The sequence below is a fragment of the Cephus cinctus genome, unplaced genomic scaffold (genome assembly GCF_000341935.2).
Source record: "Cephus cinctus unplaced genomic scaffold, Ccin1 Ccin1_scaffold0401, whole genome shotgun sequence".
Taxonomy (NCBI): domain Eukaryota; kingdom Metazoa; phylum Arthropoda; class Insecta; order Hymenoptera; family Cephidae; genus Cephus; species Cephus cinctus.
This window is the reverse complement of record NW_014333085.1, coordinates 156455-184402: the sequence shown is the minus strand read 5'-3', so window position 1 is coordinate 184402 and position 27948 is coordinate 156455. Positions and strand designations below refer to the sequence as shown.

Below are 27948 nucleotides of genomic sequence, written 5' to 3'. Positions count from 1 at the left end.
CCCCCGGGGGGGGGGGGGGGGTCTCACGTCAGCCAATCTCAGGAGCATCGACGGTCAGTACGATCGAAGCTCCTGGTCAAGGGCTCTTGGCTCTCATTGATTCGCGTAATGGTCAGTCGATGAATTGGTCCACTCAGCAATGCCAAACCATAGCGATTCTATCTCTTTCCAACGATCGAACGATCGATCGTAGGATTATTCGATGCTCCGACTATTGAATACGTCGGCTCGAGTGGCATCAGATGCATTAAACCGATTAACATAGGTAGGAGTTCCTCTGGGAACATAACGTGGAGATGATACAGTGTGCAGCATCCAATCCTCTAATAGACTTCGGCTTCGAGGCGATTCAAAAAGTCTGAGAAGTTCATCCGGAGGTGGATGTCACGTAGCTATATTATATTATACTCCCCCCTCCTCTTTCTCTCTCTCTCTCTCTTTTTGTATTTCTTCACCTCTTATACATATTCCCGTGGTCTTTGGGATAAGCACCCTCATGAGGGTGCTTTCGTGTTATTCTTCAAGGTTGACTCTGTTATATGCCAGCAGATCTAGATTTCGGTGGTCCGGCTCGTGTTTCCTCGAAAGTAGTCGGTTAATCAAAAAAATGAGCCTCTTTGAAGAGAGAGACTGATTGAACAATTGGAGCTCGATCGAAGCCGCAGCGCACATATAACGGCCAGCCACGCACGCCTTGATACGATTTTAATTAAGGCAACCCGCGTAATTGTACTGCGCGTAAGAAATGGTCGGTTAGCACGTCAGTCGCACGTCAGTCGCACTTCAGTCGCACCAGTCGCACCGCCACATCTTTTGCATATTCCGCGCACCGTTGCTGCACCGTTGCTGCGCCGTTGCTGGCTATCCTTATATTATGGGGATTAGAGGTTTGCTTAAGGTGTCCATATCGCACCAGTCGCACCGCCACATCTTTTGCATATTCCGCGCACCGTTGCTGCACCGTTGCTGCGCCGTTGCTGGCTATCCTTATATTATGGGGATTAGAGGTTTGCTTAAGCCTGGAGGAGCCTGGAGGAGCCTGGAGGAGCCTGGAGGAGCCTGGAGGAATCCAATATAGGGACAGGCAATAGTCAGGAAGCAGCGACTGTTTCGCATTCCGGAATCTGGATCTTCCTGCTTGTGGCTCCAGGTGGCTCCTTGCGGCTCTGGTTTCATCATTTTTCAATATTCCGAGAAACCACTTCGCTTCCTGTCCTATTGGCTCCTTTCTAAGCAATGACACCACTATTTCAGTGCTGCTGGTGATGCCGAGGAAAATAAGGCTGAAAGAGAAAAAGTAGAGAAATCGCGAGAGCAATCCGTTCTGACGTCCGCGCAACGCCCATCTCATCTGATCTCGTCCACAGGTTCTCATCTAGTAGGTTCATCCGTTGGTCCACTGCTATATACGTGTGCCTACATCTTCGGATCTTCCCTCGTGGATTATAGAGGTTGGTCTTAGCTTCTATTCCTTTGGTGAATCTCTATATTGGAAAGTAGCTCGGGAACGAGAGGCGATGGAGGATTTGATGTCATTTTCGTTGTCGTCGTCCTGGTACACCACAGGGGTTGGTTAGGGTTTACCTCTGGATGCTGGATCGAGTCGACGCGTCTATGCGGTTAGGATGAAATTGATTTCACAGGAGATCGATTTTCCCATCTACCAGAATGAGATCACTCCTCGTATACGACCTCCGACTCCCCTCATTCCTAAAGGACCCAACGCGACCTGGAATGCCGACACTTATTAGTTTGTCAAAGACCTCGTAAATTTTCTCTAGGTACGTACCTTGCTCTAGTTTTAAAACTCGAGTTTCCTAATCTTTCGTTTCCTCTGTAAAGATAAACGGTTCAACGGTCGGCCGGTCCTCTCTTTCTCGCTCCTGCCGATCAATTCACCCGCGCGCGCGCGCGCGAGAGAGAGAGAGAGAATTCAATTTATTTGATCAGGGCTTAAATCTCGTAGACCATAACATCATATAGTAACAATTTAGAGAATGTAATAGGTATAATATGAGTCAAACTTAATTATAGCAACAGACTATAACATAAATCTCCACATTAAGTAATATATAAGTAAAAATATGTAATTAGTGAATAGCACTAGTAGACAAAAGAAAGAGCTATAATTAGTGTACCCTACATTCGGTAAATGTATGCACAATACTATATATATATATATACACCGTACTGAGTAGGTGACAGTAATGAACACAACGATAAGACTAAGGTAAACAAATAATAACGAACAGGTCAAGCAACAAATATATTTCACTATATATTCGTTGCGCACTCTGTATGCAACACACCAGTCACTTCACAATAATTTTTATTGAAAGTAATACCCGTATTTTAACATATATTAGTAGACCACAAAGATAGCACACAACTCCTTTGTCGCCATGACACAACCAGAGAGAGAGAGAGAGAGAGAGAGAGAGAGAGCGAGCGAGCAGCTTTACGAACTCAAGCCTGGTTCGCTTTAGTGGGGCCCGAAGTATCCAGCTCGCGAGGACGTGGAGAAAGTCGTCTAGATTGAAGTGTCATTGTCATCGAGGCAGGTTGCCGGTGACGTAACTGGGATGCTGTGGTTGTCGCTCTCTCGATCAGGATCGTCGACGGGGTGACGCGCTCGGTTTCACTGGCAATGAGATCATTCGGCTTATTCGTACTCGCAGCCTCCCAGCTGTCTCGAGTAACTTAAGCGAGGACGACCTCGGGTGACGAACCCAGCCGTGACCCCCCCGGTTAAGGAAGACCCCGCCACCCATACTCTGACATCCATCTGAGACTGTTAACCCGCACACGAGCAAAATGGCAAGGAGGAACCTGGCTGGCTGAGAGGAGGAGCCCAGGACACTTGCGCGGATTCTCCTTCTTGCCAAGTTGAATCACATTAGTGATCGCTACCTCGTGGCGTCGTCACTTCGGGACCGAGCTTGAACTTGCTTTATCCTAGGAAGAAGGGGCCCCTTAGTCTTCCTGTGCTCGTTCGAGCAAGTGAACCGGAAACAAAGGGCGCCAGTGCACTTCCTTTCTTCATCTCCACCTTTCTTCATTTCAATCCGCTTTAACCATTCTCACTTTGCTCCGTCCCCCACCCTTTTGGACGACCTGGACACTGGACAGCGCTGTGCTAATGGTATGCCGATACGATTTTATCGACGATAAGGTTTTGACGGCTGGCTAGACGCAGCCGCCGCCTCAAGCTCCCCTTGCCTTTATCTCGCTCCTATCTTCTCTTCGATCTTCGATCCACTCACTAGTTTGTTCCATGCTCGCGTGTCCGCTTATGCAAAGACTCGCTCGGTCGGTCGGTCGCTCGAGCTTCGACTTTGCGATAGAATCTGTATTTCGAAGTGGCAACGCTCAAAAATCATCATACATCACGCGTTACACTGCGCAATTACCTAGGGTCAAAGGTCGCTCGATGAAGATCGAATCAAAGTCCAATAATACGATCAGTCGTAAGTTGCATTGTGCTGGGCAGCGTGCGCCGCAGCGCCGCAGCGCCGCAGCGTCCTGACGCTCCGGCACGGCGGGACTAGTTCACTTCCTGACGCGTAATCGCACAGCGATCGTTGTACGGGCTTTCATTTTGATAAGGAATCCCAGGATGTATTGAAGAAGTGCGATATAATGTCGTAACAAGGGGATGCTTAGCGAGCAAAAATTGTTAGGCATTAGTCTTGTTAATTTGTATGTGGCCCGAAGGGTGAGCCTTAGCAGGAAGTTAAATATACCTATGAATGTTGTATATATACTCTAAACATGCGTACGGACGGGGTAGGAATACCAGAGCAACGTTAAATATATTCATATTCGTCGAATTTGCGCTATCTGGATTCTCGGGAGGCAACTTGATTGATATCCGGTTTGCGTGATAGCAACGAAAAGGTTCTCGCTCGACTCGACCTGATATCAAAAAAAGGCGGAGAGGTCATAGCTGAAAGCGTTTTCCAAACTTTTAAATGCAAATCCAGAAATTAGCTGTGAGAAGATTTTTGTCATTTGCAATTGAAAGCATACGTGGCACTTTTTAAAGATAAGGATATAACGAATAAATCGATTTTCACCCTTCTAGGTAATAATAGCCCTTGTCGATAATATATATATATATGTATACACACATATGTCGGCATAACACTGGGTAGGTGTATGGTGGATAGGACGGGGTGTGTGTGTACCGCGCGACTGACGCCACATCCCACCATCCCACCATCCCACCATCGAGGAGGGTGACTCGTTAATCCGCCGCGGAATCTTGGCTAATTTTCGAATTTCCCCAACCTTCCTCCACCTTCCTCCACCTTCCTCCACCTTCCTCCACCTTCCTCCCGAATCCCCGTTAATATCCTATTAAACCGCCCTTCTGCCGTAGCCCTAATTTTACCGTTAATAACTCATTAGCCATCGGTCCCGAGGAACGTAGAGCTGCACTTTGTCGGGACTAAAATCTGCCTTCACCCCTATCTCCACTTTGACCTTCTATCCTGAGGGGTTAAAGGGTGGGAGAGATGCTGGCCCTATGAATTTCCCGTAAATACCAAGAAATATTGTCAGCTGCTCAACTCGAACGAAGAAACTCTCTTCTTCGTGTTTGTCGAGTGTCGCTTAATCGGCCGATTATCAGAATAAGGATTCTAAAGGAAGGGGCGGCGCGGCGCCTTGCGATCACTCCGAGACGCTCGTAATTAGTGGAGTCGCTGGAAGCAAGAGGGAGATGAGAAACGGGAGGAAGGATCCCAAGCAACGATATAACACAGTGTAGCTACGTAAAACGTGGAGGTTCGATAGAGCAACCAGATATTATAATCGCTGCTTCCATTGCTCGTTTGGGCATCTTTTACGAGGCTATTTCTTCCTGCCGTGAACTTTCACCCCGCGGAACTCTCTGTAACGTCCATAGCTACACGTGTTTACAATTTTAGAGCCACCGGCGGGACAAACGATTAAGAATGGCATTTCTTCTAATTACATTTCAGAGAAGTAATGCGAACAATATGCACAGCACGCATACGGATACGCGAAGTTGTTCACTCGCGCCGAGATTCACGTAGCCGCTTTACACGCGGAAACGTAATTTTTTGTGAAAAAATAAAGGAATCCTGGAATTAGGAAGAATTGGTGGCGAACCTCGTACTTCCCGTTTGACGAGGGAGGGAGGGAGGGAGGACATTGCCGTAATCGAATGGTTCCGACAAAGGCTTCCGGTATAGACGAATAAATTTGAGAGAACCTTTTCGCGGTGGCTCAAGCGAGAAAAGAAAAACTCCCGACCGGAAGTCATATCTCTGAGTGGCTACCGGAAAATACCGGGTTGATTAACGAGCGTCGCGTTATTGGAAGAGGGGAACTTATACGACGACGATGGGAACTCTCGCGTATTTTTTTCTTTCTTTTTTTTTTTAAATAGCTATTAGCTTGCGAACACTCGGAGACGCGTTCAGACTTGTAGCGGCGCCTGACGACGCCTGACGACGCCTGACGACGCCTGGCGACGCTTGACGACGGCCTCTGACGCTTTACGACCTATCGCGAGACTCGTCGTTGTACGATACGCGCGAGTCAGCAAGAGTTCCTCCTATAGCGCTTTTACGGGATTACTAGAGGATTTGTCTCGCGTGCCAGAGCGCCGCGACGCTGCAGGATGCGAATCGCATATAAATCTTGAAAAGCCTAGAAGGAGGGACGAGGCGAAGGAAAAAAGAGGGAAGATACGGAAAGACGGGAAAAAATGCTGAAAAGTTTTAAGGGCCTGAGTCAGTGTACAAAACCACAGTGAAAACGAGCGTCTCGACGCCCGAAGCCGGAGGCGCCTGCGAGGGCATCGGAGAGTCGACAGCCTGAGAAATTTTAGTTTTATAGTCGCTTGAAAAATTGGGCTGCTCTAGCGTGAAAAATGGCCGATAAGGCGCATCTTCCCCAGCTCGAACGCCGACGGCCTCCTCCAGCTCCCCTTCGCCCCACTACCCTCCTCTTCGTTCACCGCGACACTCAATCCCTCGGTCCTCCCGGGGAGCTGCCATTTCGGAGGGTAAACTTTTGAATAGTTATTGAATACATTGCCCTATATAGAGCGTGCTAATATTAGAATCAGTTGCCTGGTAATGGCTCTAAGGACCCGTTAAAAATTCATGGATTCTTCTAGAGAAAAGAATGAGGACGTGAAAAGGATGAAGGAGGATGGGAGGAGAGGGCAATCAAATAGAGAGATCAATAACAGCATGTATATATGTATATGTACATTCTACCTATATACATATAATATGTAGAAGCAAATCCCACGGGAGAGATCCGCGAAATCGCTGGCCCGTTTGGTATGGGATCGCGCATTGTATTTCGATAGCGAGAAAATGGGAACCGCTTCGAAGGGCCAAGTTTCCTCCAGATGTTAATATTTCGATTTTCTCAGTAACGAGCGACGCGTGTCCAGCCTCCTGAATTGGATCATCATTCCTCAGATTTCTGGATCTCGATTCTTCTTCCGATTCGCGAGCACACGTTCTCGCGTTAATATGGAATTTCGAATATTTCGAATATTTCGAAACGGCTTGAGATACGGTCCTCAATGGTTGACCATGCGTCAAAGTGCGGGAAAAATGGCTACGGGAAAGTGAAGAAGATGATAGACGATCACAAATTCTTTTTGGATTCGTGCATTTATCCGGCATGTTTCTCAATGACAAGTTGGCGATTGCTGTTAACGACATTGTGATAAAGCCATTCGCACGTGGGCAAATTCGCCAAGGCTCGTAAAGCACAGTCGGTAGTGGATCCTCGTAAAACGTAACAGCAGGCAACAAATTTAGTTTTCCCTTTTTCTCTCCGTTACTCCTGAGGAAATCTTTAGGACGTAAATTCTGCCGATCCGGAGGACTCAAGTCCTCAAGGAGTCTTGGGCTTCGAAGGAGTAATTGGAGCACGACCCGCCGGAGGAGACTCCGTCCCTTCGATCGTTCCTTCGAAGATTCTGGATGCGTTTAAGCCTTTCGAGATCGAAGCGGTTCCTGGTAATGAACGACGCTTTCAGCACGTGCGAATTCTTCGCCGAAATACTCTCTCTCTCTCTCGCTCTCTCTCTCTCTCTCTCTCTCTCTCTCTCTCTCTCTCTCTCTCTCGCGCTTTCGAGTGAGGAGCGTGATCCAGAGTGTAGTAATATTAGTAGTAGTAGTAGTAGTAGTAGTAGTAGTAGTAGTAGTAGTAGTAGTAGAGAGAGAGAGAGAGAGAGAGAGAGAGAGAGAGAGAGAGAGAGAGAGAGAGAGAGCGAGTCTGAAGTTTCGCAAACGAATCGTGCACACTGAGAAATCGGAGTGCGGAAACGTGGAAAGGGACTACGTGGCCACTTAATCGCGATCTAAGACGGTCGGTTACCCGCGAAATTCAACCTGAGAAGAGTGAGTCCCGAGCGGGTTCGGTTGTAAACCGTTTAAAACAGTAATAAAACTGGGAGTCTTTGCCAGACCTTTCCCCGCTAAGCCTCTCCTCTCTTTTGACTGGGGCCAGTCCTGCGGGTATATTTCTAAGTCGAAACACGTCTTGAATATACGATAAAATTTTCCCCTAGATTTGGGTTCATCCTGAACGCGACTGAAGTTTCTCCTCCTGCTTTTACCATCTACAGCATCCTTGGAATCGGCATCAGTAGCAGCATTTCCCTTTCCTACTTTACTAACTCCGTTTCTATTATTTCACTGTTCCCCTTGGTCTCTTTTTCTTTTCTCTTAGCCTCTTTTTCTCTTTATATTTTACAGCGACTCAGAGGCAGCTGTCCTGGACCAGGCGACTCGAACCAGGAGATGGTGATATATGTATACAATATACATATATACATGAAACACTATCGCCGACTTTCTCCCCTATTTGTGTCCGAGATTCTATGTCCACTTACAGATTCATGGGCCACCGGAAGGACTTCCTGAAGTCCACTAGACTTCTGACTTATCCGAAAACTTGTTCTCTAGATGGAATCTCAGATACATATTTTATTTCCCTCTGTAACTTTGTCATTTTATCTTGAATAGCAGAATATTAGTCCAGTGATAAAAGAAAGTAACGAAACTGCAAGTACTGGTTATGCCGAGTACTGGTTATACTTTAGTTTGACTGTCAAGCGCGATCGAAGATGTGTGCTCAGCTAGCGAATGACGGATCTTTGTAAAACGCACCACGGAGTAAAGACGCAGAATTGGTATCGATAGAATTCGGCAAAAAGTTAAGAAAGAAGCGCGAGGATTTTCATTGCACGTTGTTGTCTCATAGAGTCATGATTCGTCTTGACTCATTCTGACTCAAGTCGACTCGACTCGATGGGCTTTACCCTTTTCCTATTCCCGAAGGAGCAACCCATGCGGATTGATCGCAGTTGAATGGCTGTTCCGGGTCGAGAGCTCAGGAACGACGTAGAATCTGTTAGCAGTTATGTTCGTCGGGCTTCCCCTTAAGGGTGGTTTCCATCGAGGGCTTGCGGCACCCTTCGCTGATACATGAGAGCTGTTTACGCCATCTCGAATAAGCGGCTGGATTAAGCCTCGTAAAATCCATTTCCGACACTGCGAAATTCTATCGCGATTTACTCGACATCCCTTAAACGTCTTCGTTCACGTTTCGCTGGCAACAGGACTACGTTTCGGAATTTCCTTCATGGATCTAATAGATGCTAAGAATTTTTATAGTTTTATGGCGGCGAAATTCGCGAGCATCCACTGGGTCGATTAAGGCGTACCTCGAGCTTTCGCGCTTTTTGCAATTTTCATATCTGCAAATAGACTTGGAATTCTGTTCCTCTCGAAGTTTAGTATTGTCGTTTACATAGCCTGACCTGGAGGGACTTCAAGTAAAACTGTGTAATGTCATTTTATTCTTTCACTCTTTAGACCAATTTAGAGCCATAGTGAGAGTTAGGTGTGTGATGGTCTTCTCTCTCGACCCATCTATCGACTAGGTTCTTCATTTCCAGAGGGATAACTGATTGTGAGTCGGGAGCATCCTGCCTATGCCACTGCTACCAACCCAAATCAAGACTTGACTAGTCTTCTCAGCTGTGCTTCTCCAGGTGTCCCTCGTCTGCCAGAGGCTCTTGACTTCTGGCTGGTCGAATCTGTCGTTTTTTCTTTCTTTTCTTTGGACTGATCCTCCAGGCCTGCTGGGGGCTATGGTAAAAAGAGCCGGAACCACCTTGGCCACGACGGTGAATCGAGGATGAACGTGAGACGTGTCGAACAAGGGCTGATATCCTGGAGGGGCTTGGAAGATTGATAGGCCGGGGGTTATTTTCGCACTTGTCTTACTCGGCAAACAGAGAGCCATGTCTGGAAGAGTCATCGAGCACCTTCTTCGACGTTCCCACACCTACCTCCTAGGGATCTAGAAGGATCTAGGAGGATCTAGGAGGATCTAGGAGGATCTAGGAGGATCTAGGAAGATCTAAAGTCGAGGCGATCCTTTTTCTCACTCTGCCGTGCATCGCCATCCCGAACGAGCTTATTCTTCTTTCTGCAGCTTGCGACATTGGCTGCTATTTTCGATCATTTGCCGTTAAGCATATTCTGCATGTAGGTATGGATTAGGATCTCACCGCGTGTATTACTAGAAAATATCTACTAAAAGAGGTTTTGCCTTCTCTAGTCATCTCGAAATTACAGCTGGACCCTTTGCCGTTTATTTCCCTCTTTTTTTTATACCATTTCTCTCTCTCTCTCTCTCTTTTATTCGGAAGAGTAATGAAAGAACGAAGCGCAGTTCCTTCGTTCATTAGTTCGAGTGATTTAGTACTTCCGTTGAGAGTCGGGCAAGGAAAACGGGGATAACGGTATGAATTAGGGGTGGCTTCGAATTTTTACCAAATTCAAAATCTTTCCTTTGTGTCAGAGGTTATATTGAGAAAACAAATTCTTGGAGAATTATACATGGGCTCGTTGAGCTCCCTTGTTTGTAGGATCGGAGGGCTGGATTACTTGCGGCTTTGTCTTCCGGTAAAGGGAGAAATTTGATCCTGTTCTCGTCGACGCTTTAATTCTTAGTTCTCCTGCCGCCTCTTCTCGACAGTCCTTCCACTCGGAAAGTTTGACCTTGCGCAACTCAGCAATTTGAAGCTACTATCGGCGGCAGCCTATAGCCAGAGCTGATAAGACTCGGGTCCAGATGAAAATTTGTGCTAGCGGACAGGGTGTAAGAGCAAAAGTAAAAATATGAAAATCCAAAAGGGGTCGCGCGCGTCTCCGGTGGCGAAGGAGTTTCCTTGGTGTGACGCGTATTTCAGATTTTTATTCACTGAGTGGGTTGCGGGTGAGTGGCAACACTGGTAAGAACTTTCAAAAACGTCCCTACAGAGGGAAACTAACTTAAAGAAAGTTCTCGGTTTGCCGCTGCGGTAGACGCTCGTAACTTTTCGATAGTGATGCGCGAAGGAGCGACGCCAGGCGTCGCGGTAAACAGCCTTTTGAGGCCTTAACGGCGAATGCGTTGCAGCATCTTTTAGATGACGAACGGAAAGTCTCACACACAATTTACAAGAGACCATTTCGCTCTACACTTTCCGGCTGTGTGTTATCGGCTATCGACTAGTTGAAATACAATTGGGCACAATTCTATTAGGCATTATGCATCGATAATAAGAGTATACAAGAATTAAATAGCTAAGCGGACGCCCGTCCGTCGTGACGCCATCGATCGGCCAATTCTGGCCCAAAAAAGAAGTACTCGAATAACTATTCAAACGTTGAACCATCCAATCGATCAGTCATCAATCCCCATTTGTAGCCCTGCGAATCATTTCGCCACCGTCCCTCGAGGATCTACAAGCACCTGTCTATAGTATATATATATATATATATATATATATATATGTATGTATATGTATACCTGTAGAAGCAGAATGTCGAAAGGAGAAACAGCTGGAAGAAAAATAAGGACCGTCGCCGGCTTTATCGCACGGTTCCTGGGATCCGGGATCTGGGTACTAGATTCCAGCATTCTGGGGCCGTCGGCTCAGAGCCTAAGGGATGAAAAGCATGAGGGGGATGACGGACGTGAGGCCCGGGCCGTCGCGTGGCGCTCCGAGAGGCCGAGTGTGTCAGAGTGTCAGAGTGTCAGAGTACGAGGCGAGGTCGCCGTCGAGGCGCTGGCTGACCTGGCTGAGCTGGCTGAGCTGGCTGAGCTGGCTGAGCTGGCTCAGCTCTGTGCGGTGGTAGCGGAAGGCGCCGAGTGTTTCTCGAGGCGCGCTGGCGACAAATCGATCCGTGCTTTGCAATTAAAGTCGCCCCGTACTGCTGGCGTGTGCGGTGCGCGATTCTTATCCGGACCGTGATTGGCCGCTGGAAGCACGAGCCCTTGCCTCCTCTCTTCTCTCTTCTCTCTCCTCTCTTCTCTCTTGCCCTTGTATTTCTCTCCTTAGTTCTTCGTCCTCTTCGATTAAAAACGACGCCCTGCGTCCCGACGGACGTGTCGGCGGCTTCGGCCTCACTGAGGTGGCGCGAATTCGATCACTATCAGCCTAATATTGAACATGGACTCAGGTATCCCCACTCTAACTTTTTTTTTCTTTTCGTTCAAAATTAGCTCGTATCTTTCATTATATTTTTTATTCCTTCCGCACTTCGACCTCATTTCAATCTCGCTCCAATTTCGAGTAAAACATCCCCAATCGATTAAGCTGCAGCTACATTTGAATTCCGCATGCTGCAACTAGTAACCGGGCTCAATTGCAGCAGGATGTTCGACGAGATTCATCTCGGTTCAGTTGCAGGTTTGCCCTGGAGGTACCTGGAGAATCGTGTACCAATAATTTATCAGCATCAATAATAGGATTTTGATGGAATGGCTGGGAATGATAGGAAGACGAGGACGAAGAAGAAGAAAAACCGAGTCCTTCCCCATTGGGCTAACCTTTCTCAAACCACGAGAGGAGGAGAGCAGGAGAGCAGGAGAGCAGGAGAGCAGCACTGAATAATCCATCGCCCACGGATGTGCAACATTAAAACCCTTAAATTCCGCACAGATCTACGGGGGCTCGATAAAGACAAATTTGCCATATAGTTATTTCAAGCACAATGACCTTGAAAGGTTTTGGTGTCTCTGTTTCTCCAGGTGATGCGTAACTGCCAAATCCGTGAAATATCTGACTTGCACTCTGACTAAAAGTCGTTGGAGGGTTTTTATCGACACGCTTGTTGGGCTGCCGCTGAAATACCGTTCTACTGAGGACAAAGGATTGTGGAAAGTACATGAAGATAGGCGATACACACACGCACGTATCAGGAAATACGAATCTATTGGGTATTTTTTATTTTTCATGGAAATTTCAATTCGAATAAAGCGTGTCCGTTGCAGTGCTGTAGAAGTGTGTGAAATCACAAGGGTTTCAGGAGTTGTAGGGGGTGCAGTGAGCACTTGAACAACTATCGGCTAAAAATTTCAGGAGGTGAAACGAACCAAGTCCAGCTGCATCTAGATTCCGCAATGCACAGCTACACGTATGTACGATACACACGTGCACACTCACACAATACGTACTTACTACATGGTACAGTCCGCGCTGTCAAATTCTCTCTGGGAATTTTAGGTTGGTCAACCTGGATAATTGTAGGTTTGCCGGAAGCGGGAAAGCTGGGAGACCTAAAGTTTCCTGGCTCAATCAACGCTTCCTGCCCATAAACGTAGTTCGCTACGGTTTGGTGGCTCGTTATCAACCGGAACAGCTAGAATTTTGCATTGCGCTCGGCTAGATGACGATACCAGGTATAACTGTGTGCCGCATGGGTTACGTCATGCGTCTACGTTTCTCGAATTTCGATTAGGTTATTGCTTATCTTGAATGCGATACCATCGCAGCTTCAGTCCTGATAAAATCTCGGAAACTGGAAATTGTATCGCGATAAGAGTTGAGATTTTTTAAAGATTGTTCTCAATATTGTTGACATCCATGAAAGTGACAAAAGATTCGGAGATCATTTTTTTCTTGTTCGTTGGTACCACTGATTTAGACGGAATACGCATATCTTGCGGCATAGAATGTCCGTGTCGATTGGGCGAGCCCTCAGGACATTTCACGAGAATTTACGGATTTGAGGATTCGCGGAATCTAGATTAGCTGTATACGTGAAATGTATCCAAGTACATGCTACGCGCAATTCCTATTGGCTGAACGATGGCTGTGGCTATGCGTGCAAGGGTTATTGTAATAACGCGTGGGGCAGTGTGCGTGCGTGGCCCATTGCCCCATTGCAATACCATCCACGCAATGAGTACACGCAATAGACGCAATAGACGCAACAGACGCAACAGACTGCTCAGATGGACACATGTACGTATTTGAGCGTGCACTGGAAACGATAACGTCCCGTGATCCGCGTGGCAGGCAAGTTGACAGGGAACCAGCAGGTAACCGGCAGGTAACCGGCAGGTAACCAGGTAAAACTAGGTGGAGCAGCCACTGGGCCAACAACACGCATGGACACATGGAAACATTCCGCGCGGAACCGATAATTGAAAATCAGTGTCCCATATATCGATTTGCAGGGGACGCCTGTTTCCCCGCCAGACTCGATAGTCCCAGTGGCTATAGATTTTACGTATAGATTCGCCAGCCCCCTGTCCTTCTTCATCTACTCTCTGTCCCTCTCTCCCTCTCTCTCTCTCGTCCCTGTCGGCGGGTCCGGTTACATGCAGAATGCGTTTCCCAAATTTACGCGCTACATTTCCTGATTTATGTGAACCCGCGACGCATTGCGGCCAATCCCTCCTACCAGGCTACCTTCCGGAAATCAGTTTGATCTTCTCTTATCAGTGCGATTGCTTCATTCAGGAGAAATAAAGAATCTCAGTATTCTGTGACCACCTTGTGGAGTTAATGCCAAAAGAGTTTTTGACTTGGTATCTATATAAGGGTAAAAGGCACTTCCTATTTCTCGGAGATAATTAAATATATCATCGGATGAAAATGCTTTAATGGTTTTTCCTGGATAATCTCGCTTTGGTGATATAAGGGATTTTCTTGGATGAGTGCTAAAACGAAGAAACTTTTTCTATTGTTTCTATTGGCTCGTCTCGACGCGCCTTTAATTTTCTTCTCCGTCGCCTCCAGCATCTCGGCATCCGAGGGAACTAACTAGAAGATGAAGGTCCTGGCAATAAGGTGCGCTTGTTGGCACGTACGATATTGTTAATAAATATCGAACTGGACCGAGCCGCTCTTTTAGTTTAGAAAGTTGCCACCGCAAGCCTACTTCCGGCACATGGACAGGAATTGTCGTATACGATATATCTTCAGGCCTAAAAAGGTCCAGCAGCAGCCTCTGGAAACGATTATGGTTTATGTTCATCCTAACATCGCTGCGGTGTTCACGATGCGACAAAAGGAGATAATTCTCAAGTGCTTTCTCTTTAGGTTTAGAGAAAAAGACGAATTGTTAAAATAAGGAATTTTTAAAAGATCAATTTTCGCTTAGAAGTCCCACTTAAGATTTCGCTTTTTTTCTTCTCTCCTTCCGTCACATAATGCGTCCTCAACTTGCGATCGGCCTCACGGAAGAGTTTCCCCGCTGTTCACCGCTTTACGTAATGCCGACAAGTTCTTCGCGCTTTCAAGTCGAATAAACTTTGAGTGAGTCGCGGCCATAAATTATGAACTGTTTTTCCGGCACAAATAAAAATTAATGCGTTATCGCAGTCTTGCGAAATCAGGCGACATCCTAAAGGCGACGCAGCAGTGAAGCTGCTGTTTCTGAGATAACCTGAATTGACCTGAAATAACGTTCGATGAGGCTGCCGAGTCCAGCTGATCCAAGATGCCTCGTCATTCGAGGCTCTCGAAAGGGATTTCAAAAGGGATTTCAAAAGGGATTTCAAAAGGGATTTCAAAAGGGATTTCAAAAGGGGTTGCGAAAGGGTTCAAGAGGGCTCGAAGGGGGCAGTCATAGGTTGGCGCGTGCTACTCGATCCGATCGATCGGACCATCCACGAGACTTCATTGTTCGCTTCCCCCTTTCGACTCCCACTCTCTATGACACTCTCTCATTTCATTTTAATTCTTTTGTTTCAGGTACAAATATCAAAACCGGCGAGGCCATCTTGAACTGCCTATTCGCCCAACAGGTCTGCCTTGAAGATTCGTCCTGCAGCGCCATTTTGCAAATCGTACCCCGGGTCTGCGGTGGGGAAACGGGTGAGTAGTTTTCGAGCAGCTACCAATGAGGTTCTAGCGAGAGTGGCAGCAGACGAGAGAGGAGTACACGGGAACACAGGACACTGCACATATTCGCCTGTTGCCGAGGTCGAAGCGCCCGGGAGTGAAGTATGGCGAGAGCAGCTTCTGACTGACAGCTGACTGACTGGGCAACGGGCCGCAGGGCCGAAGGGCCGAAAGGCCGAAGGGCCGAAGGGGAACTCGGAAAATTTCAAAAAGTTCACAATCTCCTCCAAGCCTTCTCCGTACTCTTGACTTCCTTCTCAATGCTCGTTGAATGCTCGTAGGCGATAGACGATAGACTCTCGTTTCTAGACGCTTCAGTGTAGGAATCGCGCCCGTCTCTTACCTCTCGCACAGTCTGACTGTGCAGCCTGCGAGACAGAGATTCCTTCTGTGGGCGGTCGCACGGCTGAGCGACCTACGGTCAGTCGAAATAAGCAAAAGGTCATAGTCTCACGTTGCCGCGCTCTTGATTGTGCGTGCCTCTAGGTTGCACAAGCGCGCGCGTGTCTGCGCATCCAGCAGCCTGATAGAAGATTTAATTAAAGCACGAAAGCAGCACGCACCGAGAAGCACAATGGGTCAAAGCACAGGGTCCAACGGGAATTGTGCTCCACTTTGGCACGTTGGCACGTGGCCGACTCGCGCGCTTTCCCGACGACGCTCTTAACAATTTTCTAATATGATTTCCTAACGTCTTATAATTTCTCCAACAGAGAAAGCGCCTCTGAGAATTGACATTGGAACTCAAGGCGACTCCTCGCAGTTGCGAACGCTCGGGGTGTCCTCGAACGATTGGATATACAAATAATATCCACGTGAGATCGGGGCGCGTCCTGCCGTTTACTAAATTCTAACATAGAAATGCTGGTTCTACTATCAAAATATCAAAGCTCTTTCCTTCTTTAAAGGAAATGATGTTTTATCGGTGAGCAGTGCAGGGGAGCAGGCGACAGTTTTTCTGTAAAAATCGGCTTCGAGGAATTGGTATTCCGGGAGGAGGGGTTGCTTAGAAACGAAGATCAGTGATTACCGACGCGAGGAGAAGTGATTCCAACTGGGTCGGATGCAGCAGCGCAGTAACCATTCTAGCGAATTTCATGACGTTCACTCTGCCATAAATTGTCTTCTGCAACTTGTCGCTGCGATGCACGCTGGCCGGCACTTTGATCTCCGGACACCATATATCCCTGGATTTGCGTGTAGCTGGAGAAATTTTTGTGGGATCTTTGCAAGAGATAAGGACGACGACGCCGGGCGTCGGGGGAGAGTTTGCTCCGGGCTCTGGGAGTTGGCTGCGCGCGATGTATTTGACAAGGCGGATCGAGGCCACCAGCTACGTGGACGGAGTTCAGGTTGGAACTTCGGAAAAGAGGAAGCCACGAGTACACAGGGACGACGTATGGAGAGAAAATTAGGGAAAAGTATGAGAAATCTGGAAAATGCGTGCCTCGGTAGAAAGAGCCACGTGGGTGGTTAGGCTGCTGGTAAATAGTAATAAAGCGGGCAGGATTCTCGGCGCGATATGGCGGCGGCCTTACGGTTCCTTATTAAAAGGTTGACTGGCCATTTGCGGATCCTCACGAAGGTCAGGGAAAAGGGGCCAACCGATAAATAACCTCACTCTTATCGGCAACCGGCCACGCCGTTATCACCCTGCCTGCTAGACGGGTTCTCGCGAGATCATTTCCAAGATCCTTAAAAATTGACATGGTCACGTGATCCTGGCCTAAGATCTCTTTTTCTCGTGACCCGTGAACTTTCCTTCCCCCAGTCTAATGCTACCGCGTACGACATTAGGGCCGCCCTCACTGACACTGAATTCACAGGCACTTTAGCAAGTTAGCAAGTTAGCACGCCTCATGCGCAAATGATTCCTCTTGATTCTTTGAGCATCACTTGCGTGGCATCGGGAGACCGGAGCAGTCAAAAGAAAGGAAAGAACTGTTAGTAGTTATCAGTGTCTAGTCTTGAAAAAATCACTGATAGCGACTGGTTGCTGTGATTGCCGGGCGCTTCGACGTGCTAGTCGGGGTAGTTACGCTGCTCAACGAATGTGGATCGGTGAGCATTATTGGGCTGCATCGATGCTAGTTGGCTTTTGGCCCAAAACTTTCAGTGAATCTCTAACCCTTCTGTTATCAGTGTCTGCTCCTTTGGGTGGATGCTGTGCCTGCGAGTTTAGCGAGCTGGACGTTAGTGACAATAGGATTTACAATAAGGGATGACGAGATACGGGACCAGAAGACGGGACGAATAAGGGAGCGCATGAAAGGCGAGATAGCAGGAGCGTGCTCCATTTATCACAATAATGAATAACGAAAAAAATATCTGACAGGAGGGCGCCCAGAATCCGCGGGACTCAATGAACCTTGTGGTGGGCAGAGGCTTTTTGTTTATTTGGATTTATGAATCTCCGACTCTCCGTTCTTTGCTGGGCAAATAAAACTCAACTCTAAAAGGATTTTTCCGACGGTCAAATTAATTCTGATTTATAGGGCAGTCACACGTCGCTTCCAGACACCCACCGGGCTCTCCCCCTCTCTCTCTCTCTCTCTCTCTCTCTCTCTCTCTCTCTCTATTCTTCTCCCTCTCCTGCCTCTCGAATACGCCACCTAATGGGATTTAAAGTGGACCTTGTTATACGGAGCATCTCCATAACGTCTTTCGAATTCGTTATATCGCTGCTTCCCTCGGGAAGAAACACGCGTTGCTGCTTTCCTTTCCAGCCTCCTTCGCCACTCCTCTTGCCCCCATTAGCTTCGCTTCTCTTCCTCTCTTACTCTCTTATATCAGCATCTCTCCCCCGCCTGGATAATGCAATTCTCATCCTGGCTTTATTTTGAGGATGTTTCCTTGGCAAATATTCTTCTTCTATATTTCTTGAATCAACTGCCCCGTGACCTTGATCTTCCTCTCCCCCACCGCCCGCCCGCCCCTAAAATGCATTTAGCAAGATCCGGGGCTCCTGGCCGTTCTCCTGGTTCTCCTCACTTGCTGCTGCCTCACTTTTGGCCTCGTAGCACGAGAAAGCAGCGGGCAGTGTCTATTGTGGGGTTGAACGCGCTTAGATCATCCCTCTCTGAGGGAGCCTTCGCCGTAAGACGGCGAAAGGATGGCGTCTCTGAGGTAGTAAACATGCCTATACTTATGCGGAACTCGGTGATAAATTGTTCCTAGTGCCCTTTTGAAAAGCTCACACCTCGGTCAGTGGGACAGAAATGGGAAGCTGCAAAAGTCAAGACGAGATGCGAAGGGCTCTGGTGCTCTTTCTAAACTTACAGTTAGACCACGCGCACAATTAGATGCGCACTGCTGCGGAGCTGGGAGGGAGTTGGGGGGTTCAGAAGGCCCGGATTACGAAGGAGAAGGGTAGAAAACGCTGTAGGAAAAGGTCGGGTTCGCCGACAGCTGGTCACGCTTGATTAGCATGCCGAATGTCGAATACGTAACCAGTCACTTTGCATATACACGCGCAAGAGGCGCCTAGCGTCGAGACGCCCCTCCCGGTACGGCAGGCCGATCATCGCAAGCTCAATGAGCTTTCATAAAAAGATCCGCACTTTCCACGACCAATGGAATTGGTCGAGGGTTTCGCGTTTCGAAAGTTTTTCTTTTCGTGATTTTTCCAGCGAATCGAATAACGAGAACTACGCGAGTCTCATGGTGGCTGATGGTTTCGGGACTGCATCCTTTTTAATCTGGAGAATCGAAGGTTCGATAAGGATCAGGCACGAGGCTGTAGCGTCGACGCGTCGATCGCGTCGACCTCCACAGCTCCGATGAATTTATGGCAGCCGCGTAAAATCCTGCAGGGAATCCTGTAGATATCAAAGGTAGGTAGGAGTAATCAATCTGCCGGTTAGATGTTTATTTGGGAAAATGAACCGGAATATGAGCGCTTCAGGTTCCCTACCCTCTGACCCGGCCCTGCCGCCTGCACCTGCCCCTGGAAGAGGACGACCCACCGTGCCCTTTGCCTTTTGCCATTTGCCCTGGGTACAATACTCAGCCCTTCGGTCATCTCCATTCCCAACACCCGGTATAAAACTTCCTTCGTTGTCAGTTATTATGTCACAGAGCTACGTGCAGTTGGGAAAAGGAAAGAGAAAGTGAAAGGCTACGACGGAGTCTCGGTACGGGGAGGTTAGGTCGCCTCCTATCAGCGAGGATTCAGTGGAAACGGCTGTGGGTCAGGACTATCCTGCTGTTAGTCACGGCAGAATGCACTTTGGCGTAAACTCTGGAATTTGGATTTTTGATCCTGCACACGTGAGCGCCGCAGCTTCTCGTTGCACTTTTGATCAGTGCTTCGCTCCCAGCCTTGAGCCCGTATAACTGACTTCCTAATGTCTCTTTCCTGTGGAAATTCTTCTCTGGTTGAAATATTAATTGTACAGATATTAAAAAACATTTTTGTATGGAGACTGTTCATCAAGTGGGCCCACCTGCTGTGTAAATCGAATTGAAAAAAAAAGGGGAGAGCTCGGGGGTTGGGCTAGGTTCCGAGAGCGATGAGAGGGTTGAGAGTGGAGAGAGTGGAGAGAGTGGAGAGAGTGGAGAGAGCGGAGAGAGTACGGCAGGAAAGAATGGTACATTGTTCGGATAATACAATGTCCGTCGTGGCGGAAAAAAGGCGGTGCATGGTCGAACAATGAGCTTGGAATATGTGTATCCCAGTGGCACGTGGGGTAGTTTGTAGAGGATTATAATCCGAAAGCGGATCCGCTACACGCAGGCTTAAAGAAGCGCCTGAACGAACGAGTGAACGTAGCGAGTGACAGAGTGAGGCGGGAAAGAGAGAAAGAGAGAAAGAGAGAAAGAGAGAAAGAGAGAAAGAGAGAGACTGTCAAGAGAAAAAGGAAGACTCCTCTCCTGGCTCCCTTTGCCATGGCGGCCGACATGCATGTTGTGGGTGGAAGCGCAAGCCAGTCTTCATTATGCAACATAATTAAAAGGACGGGAGAAGAGACGGAAGAGCACTCAGCCACTTTCTTCTACGTCATCACTGTCATCAGCATCCCTAGCCGCATAAAAGGGATAGGCCGGCGCTTCGAGATTTGAGAATGAGAAGACGAGAGCGCGTCCTTAACCCCCAGGATACGGAAGGTCCGAGTAGGTAACGGCTGCTCGTAATGGCCAACATCTGCGCCTTTCAAAGTTTTCTTTTTTTCTTCTTCTTAACTATTTTATCCCTTCATCCCTGTTTTGCGTAGTTTGAATTTTCTGCGGCAAATGGTGCTTTCTCGAGTTACCAAGATTTTCTTTACTTTCACCCTTGTAGGTACCACCTACCCTTAACCCTCTGGTCCTGTCGATCCTACCAACCCTGGTTATTCTCTTGGTTCACTAGAAAACTTTTTCGAGAATCCTCCGTGTGAGTCTGAAGCCGATTCAACCGGTACCAACCACGGTGCTACGAAGGTTCCCATAGGGTGGCTGGGCTACCAACCCCCGGTTCTTCGATATGCGAATCTCGCGACGTGTTTGCAATTTGGGGGGTTTAGAGTCGCGAGCTACTCTTGTGTGCCAAATTGGGAACAAAGATGATGGTAAAATCGATAGGAAACAGGATTAGCAGTGCGATGAGCCCCGATGCAACCTCAATTGAATCCTTATTTTGGTCTCTTTGTCTCTTTGTCTCTTTCAAGGAGGTACAGTTTGGAACTGCAATTGCAGGCTTGTGTCTTAATGGGTAGAGCACAGATGGCCGTCAGTGCGATTCCGTAGTGCTGTCAAAAAGAGAAATCGAAGAATAATAAAATTATCGTAACTCCGTAATAACTTCGATGGGACTTTCTCATTAAATAATCAATAATAATTATATACCTTCTGTTCTCGCAAATGATATATATATATATATATGTATATATAACATAGGTATTAATTCCCATTCTAGATAAAGTACCCTTCTGGCTGTGAACTAAATTCCATAATAAGAGAAGTCCGTTCTTCTATAATAAATGAGTCCAGATGCTGTCCCGGGTTTCATCGGGACGACGACCAACGTGGACATCCTGCCGATAAAGAAATGATAAAACTTTCAGCGAAAGTGGACTGCGGGATCGTTCTAATTTCATAGCTCTGTACATAGACGGCTTGCGCTTCCTTGCCGATCCAATTTCATCGCAATCGAGCTTGTTTCCGAAGCGTCAAATCGGGATGAGCTTCGGTTTCCAGCTTCTTATTTCCTTCTGGCTGATTCGACCTTCATGTTTTTTTCGCACCTTCACACTTTTAGCTTCGCCGCCTTCAGAATCTTCACCCTTCGTTCTCACATTATAGCCTCTTCGTTACCTTTAACACTTTCCTACCTCTCTCTTCTTTATCTTCTCCCTGCATCCTTTGACTATCCTATGTGCACGATGCCGAAGGAGATGACAAAGTTGAGGAATCAAGAGGACCGTCCATACCGAAATAGCTGCCAATGAAAGAGCTTGTCATTTCCAGGGTTAAGGGTCACTCGAGCGATAGAACTCGCGAACTTTCAAAGTATCAATTGAAATAATTTTAGTTAGCTTACCGTACTGTAGTACCGCTAGAATCGCTAGAATCGCTAGAATCGCTAGAATCGCTAGCATCGCTGGCAGCAACCTGACCTAGTTATAAAAGTGATCTCTATACAGTCTTCAGGTCTGGCAGCTGACTGTGCTCTGGTGCCTGTATAAGGGTCTTCGATATCGCGAAGAATTCACGATATCAAGTATAACTGAGGCGAAAAGTCAATCGCTTCTCAGCTGTTATATTGTAAAATGACCGGAGGAGGATTAGGTATTTTTCACCTGAGCTTCTAGTCTTGTGACGCTTGTGATTCTTTAAAAGAGCGAAGCAGTCCACACAGAAAAGTTCTTAGGTACCCCTGGATATCGTTTACACAGGGAGTTAATGGAGATGGGAAGAAAGATGGAGAAGGACACGGAAGGAAGGAAGGAAGGAAGGGTGGGAGGGGAGGGGCCCTAGAAGCCCCGACTACCCGTGACTCTCGCGCCGGGAGGGAGGACGGCGGGGCTTGCCCGTGGCTGTTTGTTCCTGAGTTTCCACCTGCTATTGTCTTCGCTCCGACTACGGCTTCCTCTGTTTCACTTCGGAAAGAGGCTCGCTTCCCTTCAGTGGGCTGACGCGATCCTCGCGATCCTCGCGATCCTCGCGATCCTTGCGCTATATATCGAATCATCCCTCTAAAGGGGTTTCCGCCTTTTGCATTATACCAAATTTCTCCACGGGATTCCCCGAGCTCATCGAACGACCAATCGATGCGCCAATCGATGCGCCAATCGATGCGCCAATCAATTCGGAAGAGGCTGAGTACGGTTCGTTCTTCCGTCATTTCTGGGCTGAAGGTGCTCCAAAATGGCGAAAGAGGTCACTCGGCTGTCGGCTCGGGGATGCTTTGTCAAAGGTATAAATTAAAAATCGATAGACACCCGCATCTCTATACCGCACATACGAATCTCTCGTTGATCTCATTAGTCCCGTAGAACGAGTCTCGCACGGTATTAATTACCTTTTTCTTTTTTCTTCTGTTTCAGTGGCATGCTCGACCATCACCATAAACAAGTGTCAGGCTGCTCTTCGTACGCTTCAGGCATTTTCCTTCTTCCGGCCCACTTGCCTCTGCAGGGAACCTCACGTGGATCCTCAGTGTAACAACTTTCGGGATTACGTCTTTGACCATCCCTGCATCTACGCTCTTAAAAACGGTCAGTCGAGTTGTCTCGCTTAATCCAGTTGAGATATATGTATATACATATATATATATATATATATATATATATATATATATATATATAAAATATGTTATTGAAGTTCCGTTAGGTTAGTTAGGCTGAGTAGAAGATTTCTAGAATATACGGTAGAATATGTATCCTGTAGCTTGCGGGAAAAGCTTAACGGGCAGAAAGCGGCGTGGCTGTCAGTTACAAGCTGCTGGCCCTTCTGAGTTCAGGAACTCCGTGAAGAGGACGAGAAGTTTAGCCTGGCACATGGGCTAAACTTGCGCTCGAAGAAGGAGGAAAAGTTTTAACGAGTCACAGACGCGTTTCGGGTCCACTGTGCTTCGCGACATGACGATTCCAATAAGATACCGGCGATCTCGCTGCTGGTCCTTCTCTCTAACGTTTCCCAGCCTCCGAGTCCTCGAGCACTCGGGAACATTAATTTTCTAATTCTCAGGTACCAACAGAGAGTCTGTACTTCAATTTTCTCTTGAGTTTCCGTCGAGTTCCTGGGATCGACAGAGAGAGAGAGAGAGAGAGAGAGAGAGAGAGAGAGAGAGAGAGAGAGAAATTTACTTTCTCTCCGTCCAACCAGATGTCAGACGTGGAGAAACGACTGAAGGGAATTTTTTGGAGACCCGTCCGATTGGCCTGATACCTTTTCTTCTTTAGTTTTTTCTTTGTCCCCCCTCTGCCTCGAATGGAAGATCATAGCTTTTCCGATATCTCGTAATGCCTCACAGTGTTTATTTCCGCGGGAGAAGCGCGCGCGTTCAATGACCGTTCAATGCTCCAAGCCGATTAAATCCAGATGAATTTTGTTCTGAGCGCAAATGCAACTGGGTCGCATAAATGTATAAATTACACATGTTACCGTTTGTATCTTGTTTTCGCACTCTAATCCGGCAAACCTTTAATCGGCTTTTCAATAAAGAGGCTGCGAGCGATCGCAGCGCTGAGGAGCAGTGAACGAGCGATCGCAGCACATGCGTGCTGGAATCGTCCGCTGCGCCCATCCACGTCCACGTGACACGTGCGCATGCGCTCGACCACGGCCCACTCTAGGACTCTCCTTAATCCTTATTATCCTGCTCTTCTTTCTTAACCAAGAAACCTTTGCCTAGGTTTGATGCTTCAGCTTCGGAACGAGATGCTATAGCTTTTTGAAAAATATGTAATAGCCGTAAGAGGGCCAGACGGTATTACTTTGAAGATTAGTGTGATCCTGGGGCGTCGCGACGCTCCCTTGCCTGATTCATTGCAGCGTATGACGTAATTACTGCAACTGAAGCACATTCAAATTTACAGTTTTTATTGGGATTCTGGCAATTTTATTCGCTCGTTTTCGTTATACGTTCCCTCGTGTATGACCGGCTTTCAGTAAACTCTTTCAAATGTAATTAAGGCCGGATTAAAACATTTTAATTACGTGACCGGCTGGCTGTGCCGTTTGTAGTGCAGTTTTTTGAATTTACAACCACAAAATGGCGAATTCGATCCTTTTTCCCACGGAACTTGTAGCGGTCTCGAGGTCGAATGAAGATCCAGATACGGGAGAAAAAGATATTAATAGAGTTAAAAATAATGAAGTTTACCTGTGAAGTCCTATAAAATCGATATAGGGAATTATAGAATTCCGTGAAGGTTATTCGAAGCTGAAATTGTATAAAGATAATTCCTGATGTCAAGGGATTTGGACTTTCGTAAAATATTAAATAATAAATATTAAATATACGTACGGTCGATGGGACTCGATTGATCTATAAAATATCTTAGAGAATGACAACAAATTTTATTCGTTAATTTCATTTAAAAAGGGTGGGGTGGGTGAGGGGTTGTAGTCTCACGCGCGGCATCTTTGTAAAATTCAGTTTAATGTGAAATAAAGAATATTCGAGCAATCCTGAACCGAAACCGAAAGGATACGAAGAATCTGAATGGTTGGCAGCATTGAGAAAGTTCCAGAGTTCATTGGTGGCGCGCTGCTTTCGTATCGCTGCGATGCGCCGCTGCGCTCCTGGAAAAGTATCCAAGCGAGAGCGTCGCCTTTGCCGAACAGGCCTGTTCCGTGGGAAACAAAAGACAAAAGGCAAAAGGCTTCGAAACGATATCTTTGACTGGCTTCGGGGTTGCGACCTTCAGCCCTGAGCCCTCGGGCAACCCTTTGGCTCTTCACTCCCTTCGCTGCTTCTGCGCTCATCCACCCGAAGACTCTCCCTCTATTCTTCTCTATTGTTCATTTTTACAAGGGTTCCACCAGCCCATCTCCCCTCCCCTCCCCTCCCCATTCGGTCCGCCGGGCCTTTTGAACGTTCCAATGATTCCCGGATAATTCGCGATGCGCTCTTTTTATTCCCAGTCGTATTCTTCGCCCCTAACCCACCCCCATCATTTCTTCCTTGTGCTATTTTCTTCTCCTTGCATTCCTCCGATTGGCCATTCACCCCCAGGCTACCCCTCCCAATAGATCCGTCCACCTCTGATATTGCAACCCTTTCTTTGCAGTTCCTAGTAGATTTTCGTGAGGCCTTCCTGCACTCCCCGGAAGGCTCTCCCAACGTCGCCTCTCTCTCTCTCTCTCTCTCTCTCTTCGACTTGACGTGCCTGTATCGGAGATCAGCCCAATGCAAGATCCTTAATCTCTTGTCCAATCTTTGATTACAGACGAGGACAGCTACGCGATAGACGCCCTGCCGAACTGCAACCACGCCCTCAGCGTCTGCCAACGTAACAAATCGTGCACTAAACTTTTCGAGGAATTCAAGGCCAACTGCAAGTCAAGAGATAACAAATGCAGGATGGAGAATCGGTGAGCCACTCACAAGTATATCGGGGCAAGCTATAGGTTATGTTGGGGGAGCATTTTAAAAGGCCAGTGACGCTGCCCGCGAAATCAGAAATACTCGAGCACACAGAGGAAATGCACGTCTGCCGGGACTAAAAATAATTTAGTCACGACAATGGAGAGACTATTTAATCAATATCTTATCACGAGCTCAGTCGAATCTCGGAGGTGGTTGGAGGCCGTTAGCTGGTTCGCTGGTTCGCTGGTTCGCTGGTTCGAGTAACCGTTAGGCAACAGTGACGGTGACTCCATTAGAACCGACGCATTCGAATTTTATTTCTTCGGGTTCCTATTAGCCGCCTGCCGCCTGCCGCCTGCCGCCTATTCGCTTGGCTGGTTCTCACGGAGGTATCGATGTTCCTTTCGAATGTTTTTCCCTTCGCACAAGAGGCGAATTCCGAAAGAGTCCGCTTTGTCCGGCTCTACCGAACGAATCGAAGGGTGGAAGAGGCGCGTCGAAGCTTCCTTAATACTCTGTAACCCGAAGGGCTGGAAGGAAAACTTTGAAATTGCGTCGAAGCGCTTTAGATGGAAAATTATATACGTGTAATGGTATATGGTAACGGCGCATGCTGCTTCCTCCTCCTCGTCTTTCTCTTTCTCTTTCTTCTCTTTTTCCTTTTCTTCGTCTTTATCTTCTTCACCTATGTATCCATGCACAATATCTCTCATCTCTCAATATATTAAGGATCCCGGAAGTACAGTTCGTATCTGTAAATCCATTTTCTTTCTTTCTCTCTTGGTTCAGCCAATATTCTTCACTTTCCGTCTCATTTTTCATAGTGTACTTGGGAATATTAAAAATCACCTAATCAAATTGCCCCTGCTGCTTATTTATTGACGACGCCGAACAATTATGGAATATTGTTTGTCTCTCGAGAATTATATGGTAATTAGGTAAATCGTTACGAGAAAAGTCCTACTGTCAGGGTCTGACGGTTCTCCCGATTAAAATTATAAAAAATTAAAAATCCAATCGCGCGATAAGTTGGAACTACAGTTGACTGGTGTAATAAACTATAGACTGAATATCAAAGAGCGATCAAATGTCAATATGGGGGTGAACTGGATTTGGGACTTCAACTTGACTGGACGCGTCGACGTGGCTACACGCGGCTCGTATCAGACATCTCGATAAATCTGCGTGTAAAACAAATAATTGAACTTGCTTGCTGAAGTACTCGAACTTATCTATGCGCACGTAGAAAGTATAGACAGTCTGGAATATAATGCACGTGCGTGCGTATCGGGCCGCACGTAATCTTAGAAACTAAAACTAGCGATGATATCATATACCAGGGAGTCGTAGAAAATGGCAGAGCCGCCGCTGGCCTGAACTCTATATGGTTTTGTGTATCCGAGTTACGGCATTTCACTCGGTATTTCGTTCGAAGGAACTTTTAGTGCGTCTCTCGAGACTCGTGAGGCTGTAACTTTCGAATGGCTTGAGATATCGACTCGGATTTTCCTCCGGTATTGTTCGGTTGTTCGCTTTCCATCATCATCATTTCCCTTTTACGCAGGTTCGCTGCTCGGGTGCCACTCGGCTGCTACGTATTCGCTTCTAAGTCCGTTCTCAAGATGCGTCCCGACCCTTCTTTCGAAGAATTATTTCTGTAACTCTTACGTCTCTTTGTCTTTCTCGCGCGTGGAAAATAACACATTTGGAGCGGTGCCAAGGGATTTACACTCCTTATTTTTTATTCTCTTAAAATTAACGGCGCTATTATACTTTGAGCGATGATGTTGAAAGCCGCCTTAAGTCTACTAAGGATGATTGGCTTCTGGTCGATCGTACACACCATAGAAATTCCATCATAATAGGGGATAATTATTCGTTCGAGGATAATGAAAACTCGCTTCCTATCCTCATCTTTATAATTCACCTTGATTTCCCTTCGCCCCCTTCTCTCTCTCTCTCTCTCTCTCTCTCTCTCTCTCTCTCTCTCTCTCTCTCTCTCGCGTCGCGTCGTTGGGGATCACCGTGACGAATGTTAGAAATAAAAAGAGACAACGGAGCTGCTTGCGTCGTGATAATCATTTATATTCTTTTGCTTATTACTTAGAATCGATTGATGAGTATTTGACGCTCGCCTTTCTCCTGAAATTACATAATCATCGTAATTCTTCCCTTCCTCTCGTTCTACTCGTTGCGTTTCGTAGCCTCGTTCTCCATTTCATTTCTTCCCCCCCCCCCCCCC

At 47.2% G+C, this 27948-nt stretch overlaps 1 protein-coding gene across 7 annotated transcripts in view; it reads left to right on the top strand.

Moving 5' to 3' along the window:
* The window catches only part of LOC107267434, a 102371-nt gene that overhangs the window by 21981 nt on the left and 52442 nt on the right, over nucleotides 1-27948 (top strand). For 6 of the 7 annotated variants that reach the window (XM_015739157.2, XM_015739158.2, XM_015739159.2 and 3 more), the window contains exons 2-4: nucleotides 15041-15163; nucleotides 22717-22887; nucleotides 25567-25711. In XM_015739157.2, coding sequence (XP_015594643.1) covers nucleotides 15041-15163; nucleotides 22717-22887; nucleotides 25567-25711 — 439 coding nt within the window. The remainder of the gene's footprint in view (nucleotides 1-15040; nucleotides 15164-22716; nucleotides 22888-25566; nucleotides 25712-27948) is intronic. The other variant, XM_025084647.1, reaches the window with a different exon arrangement.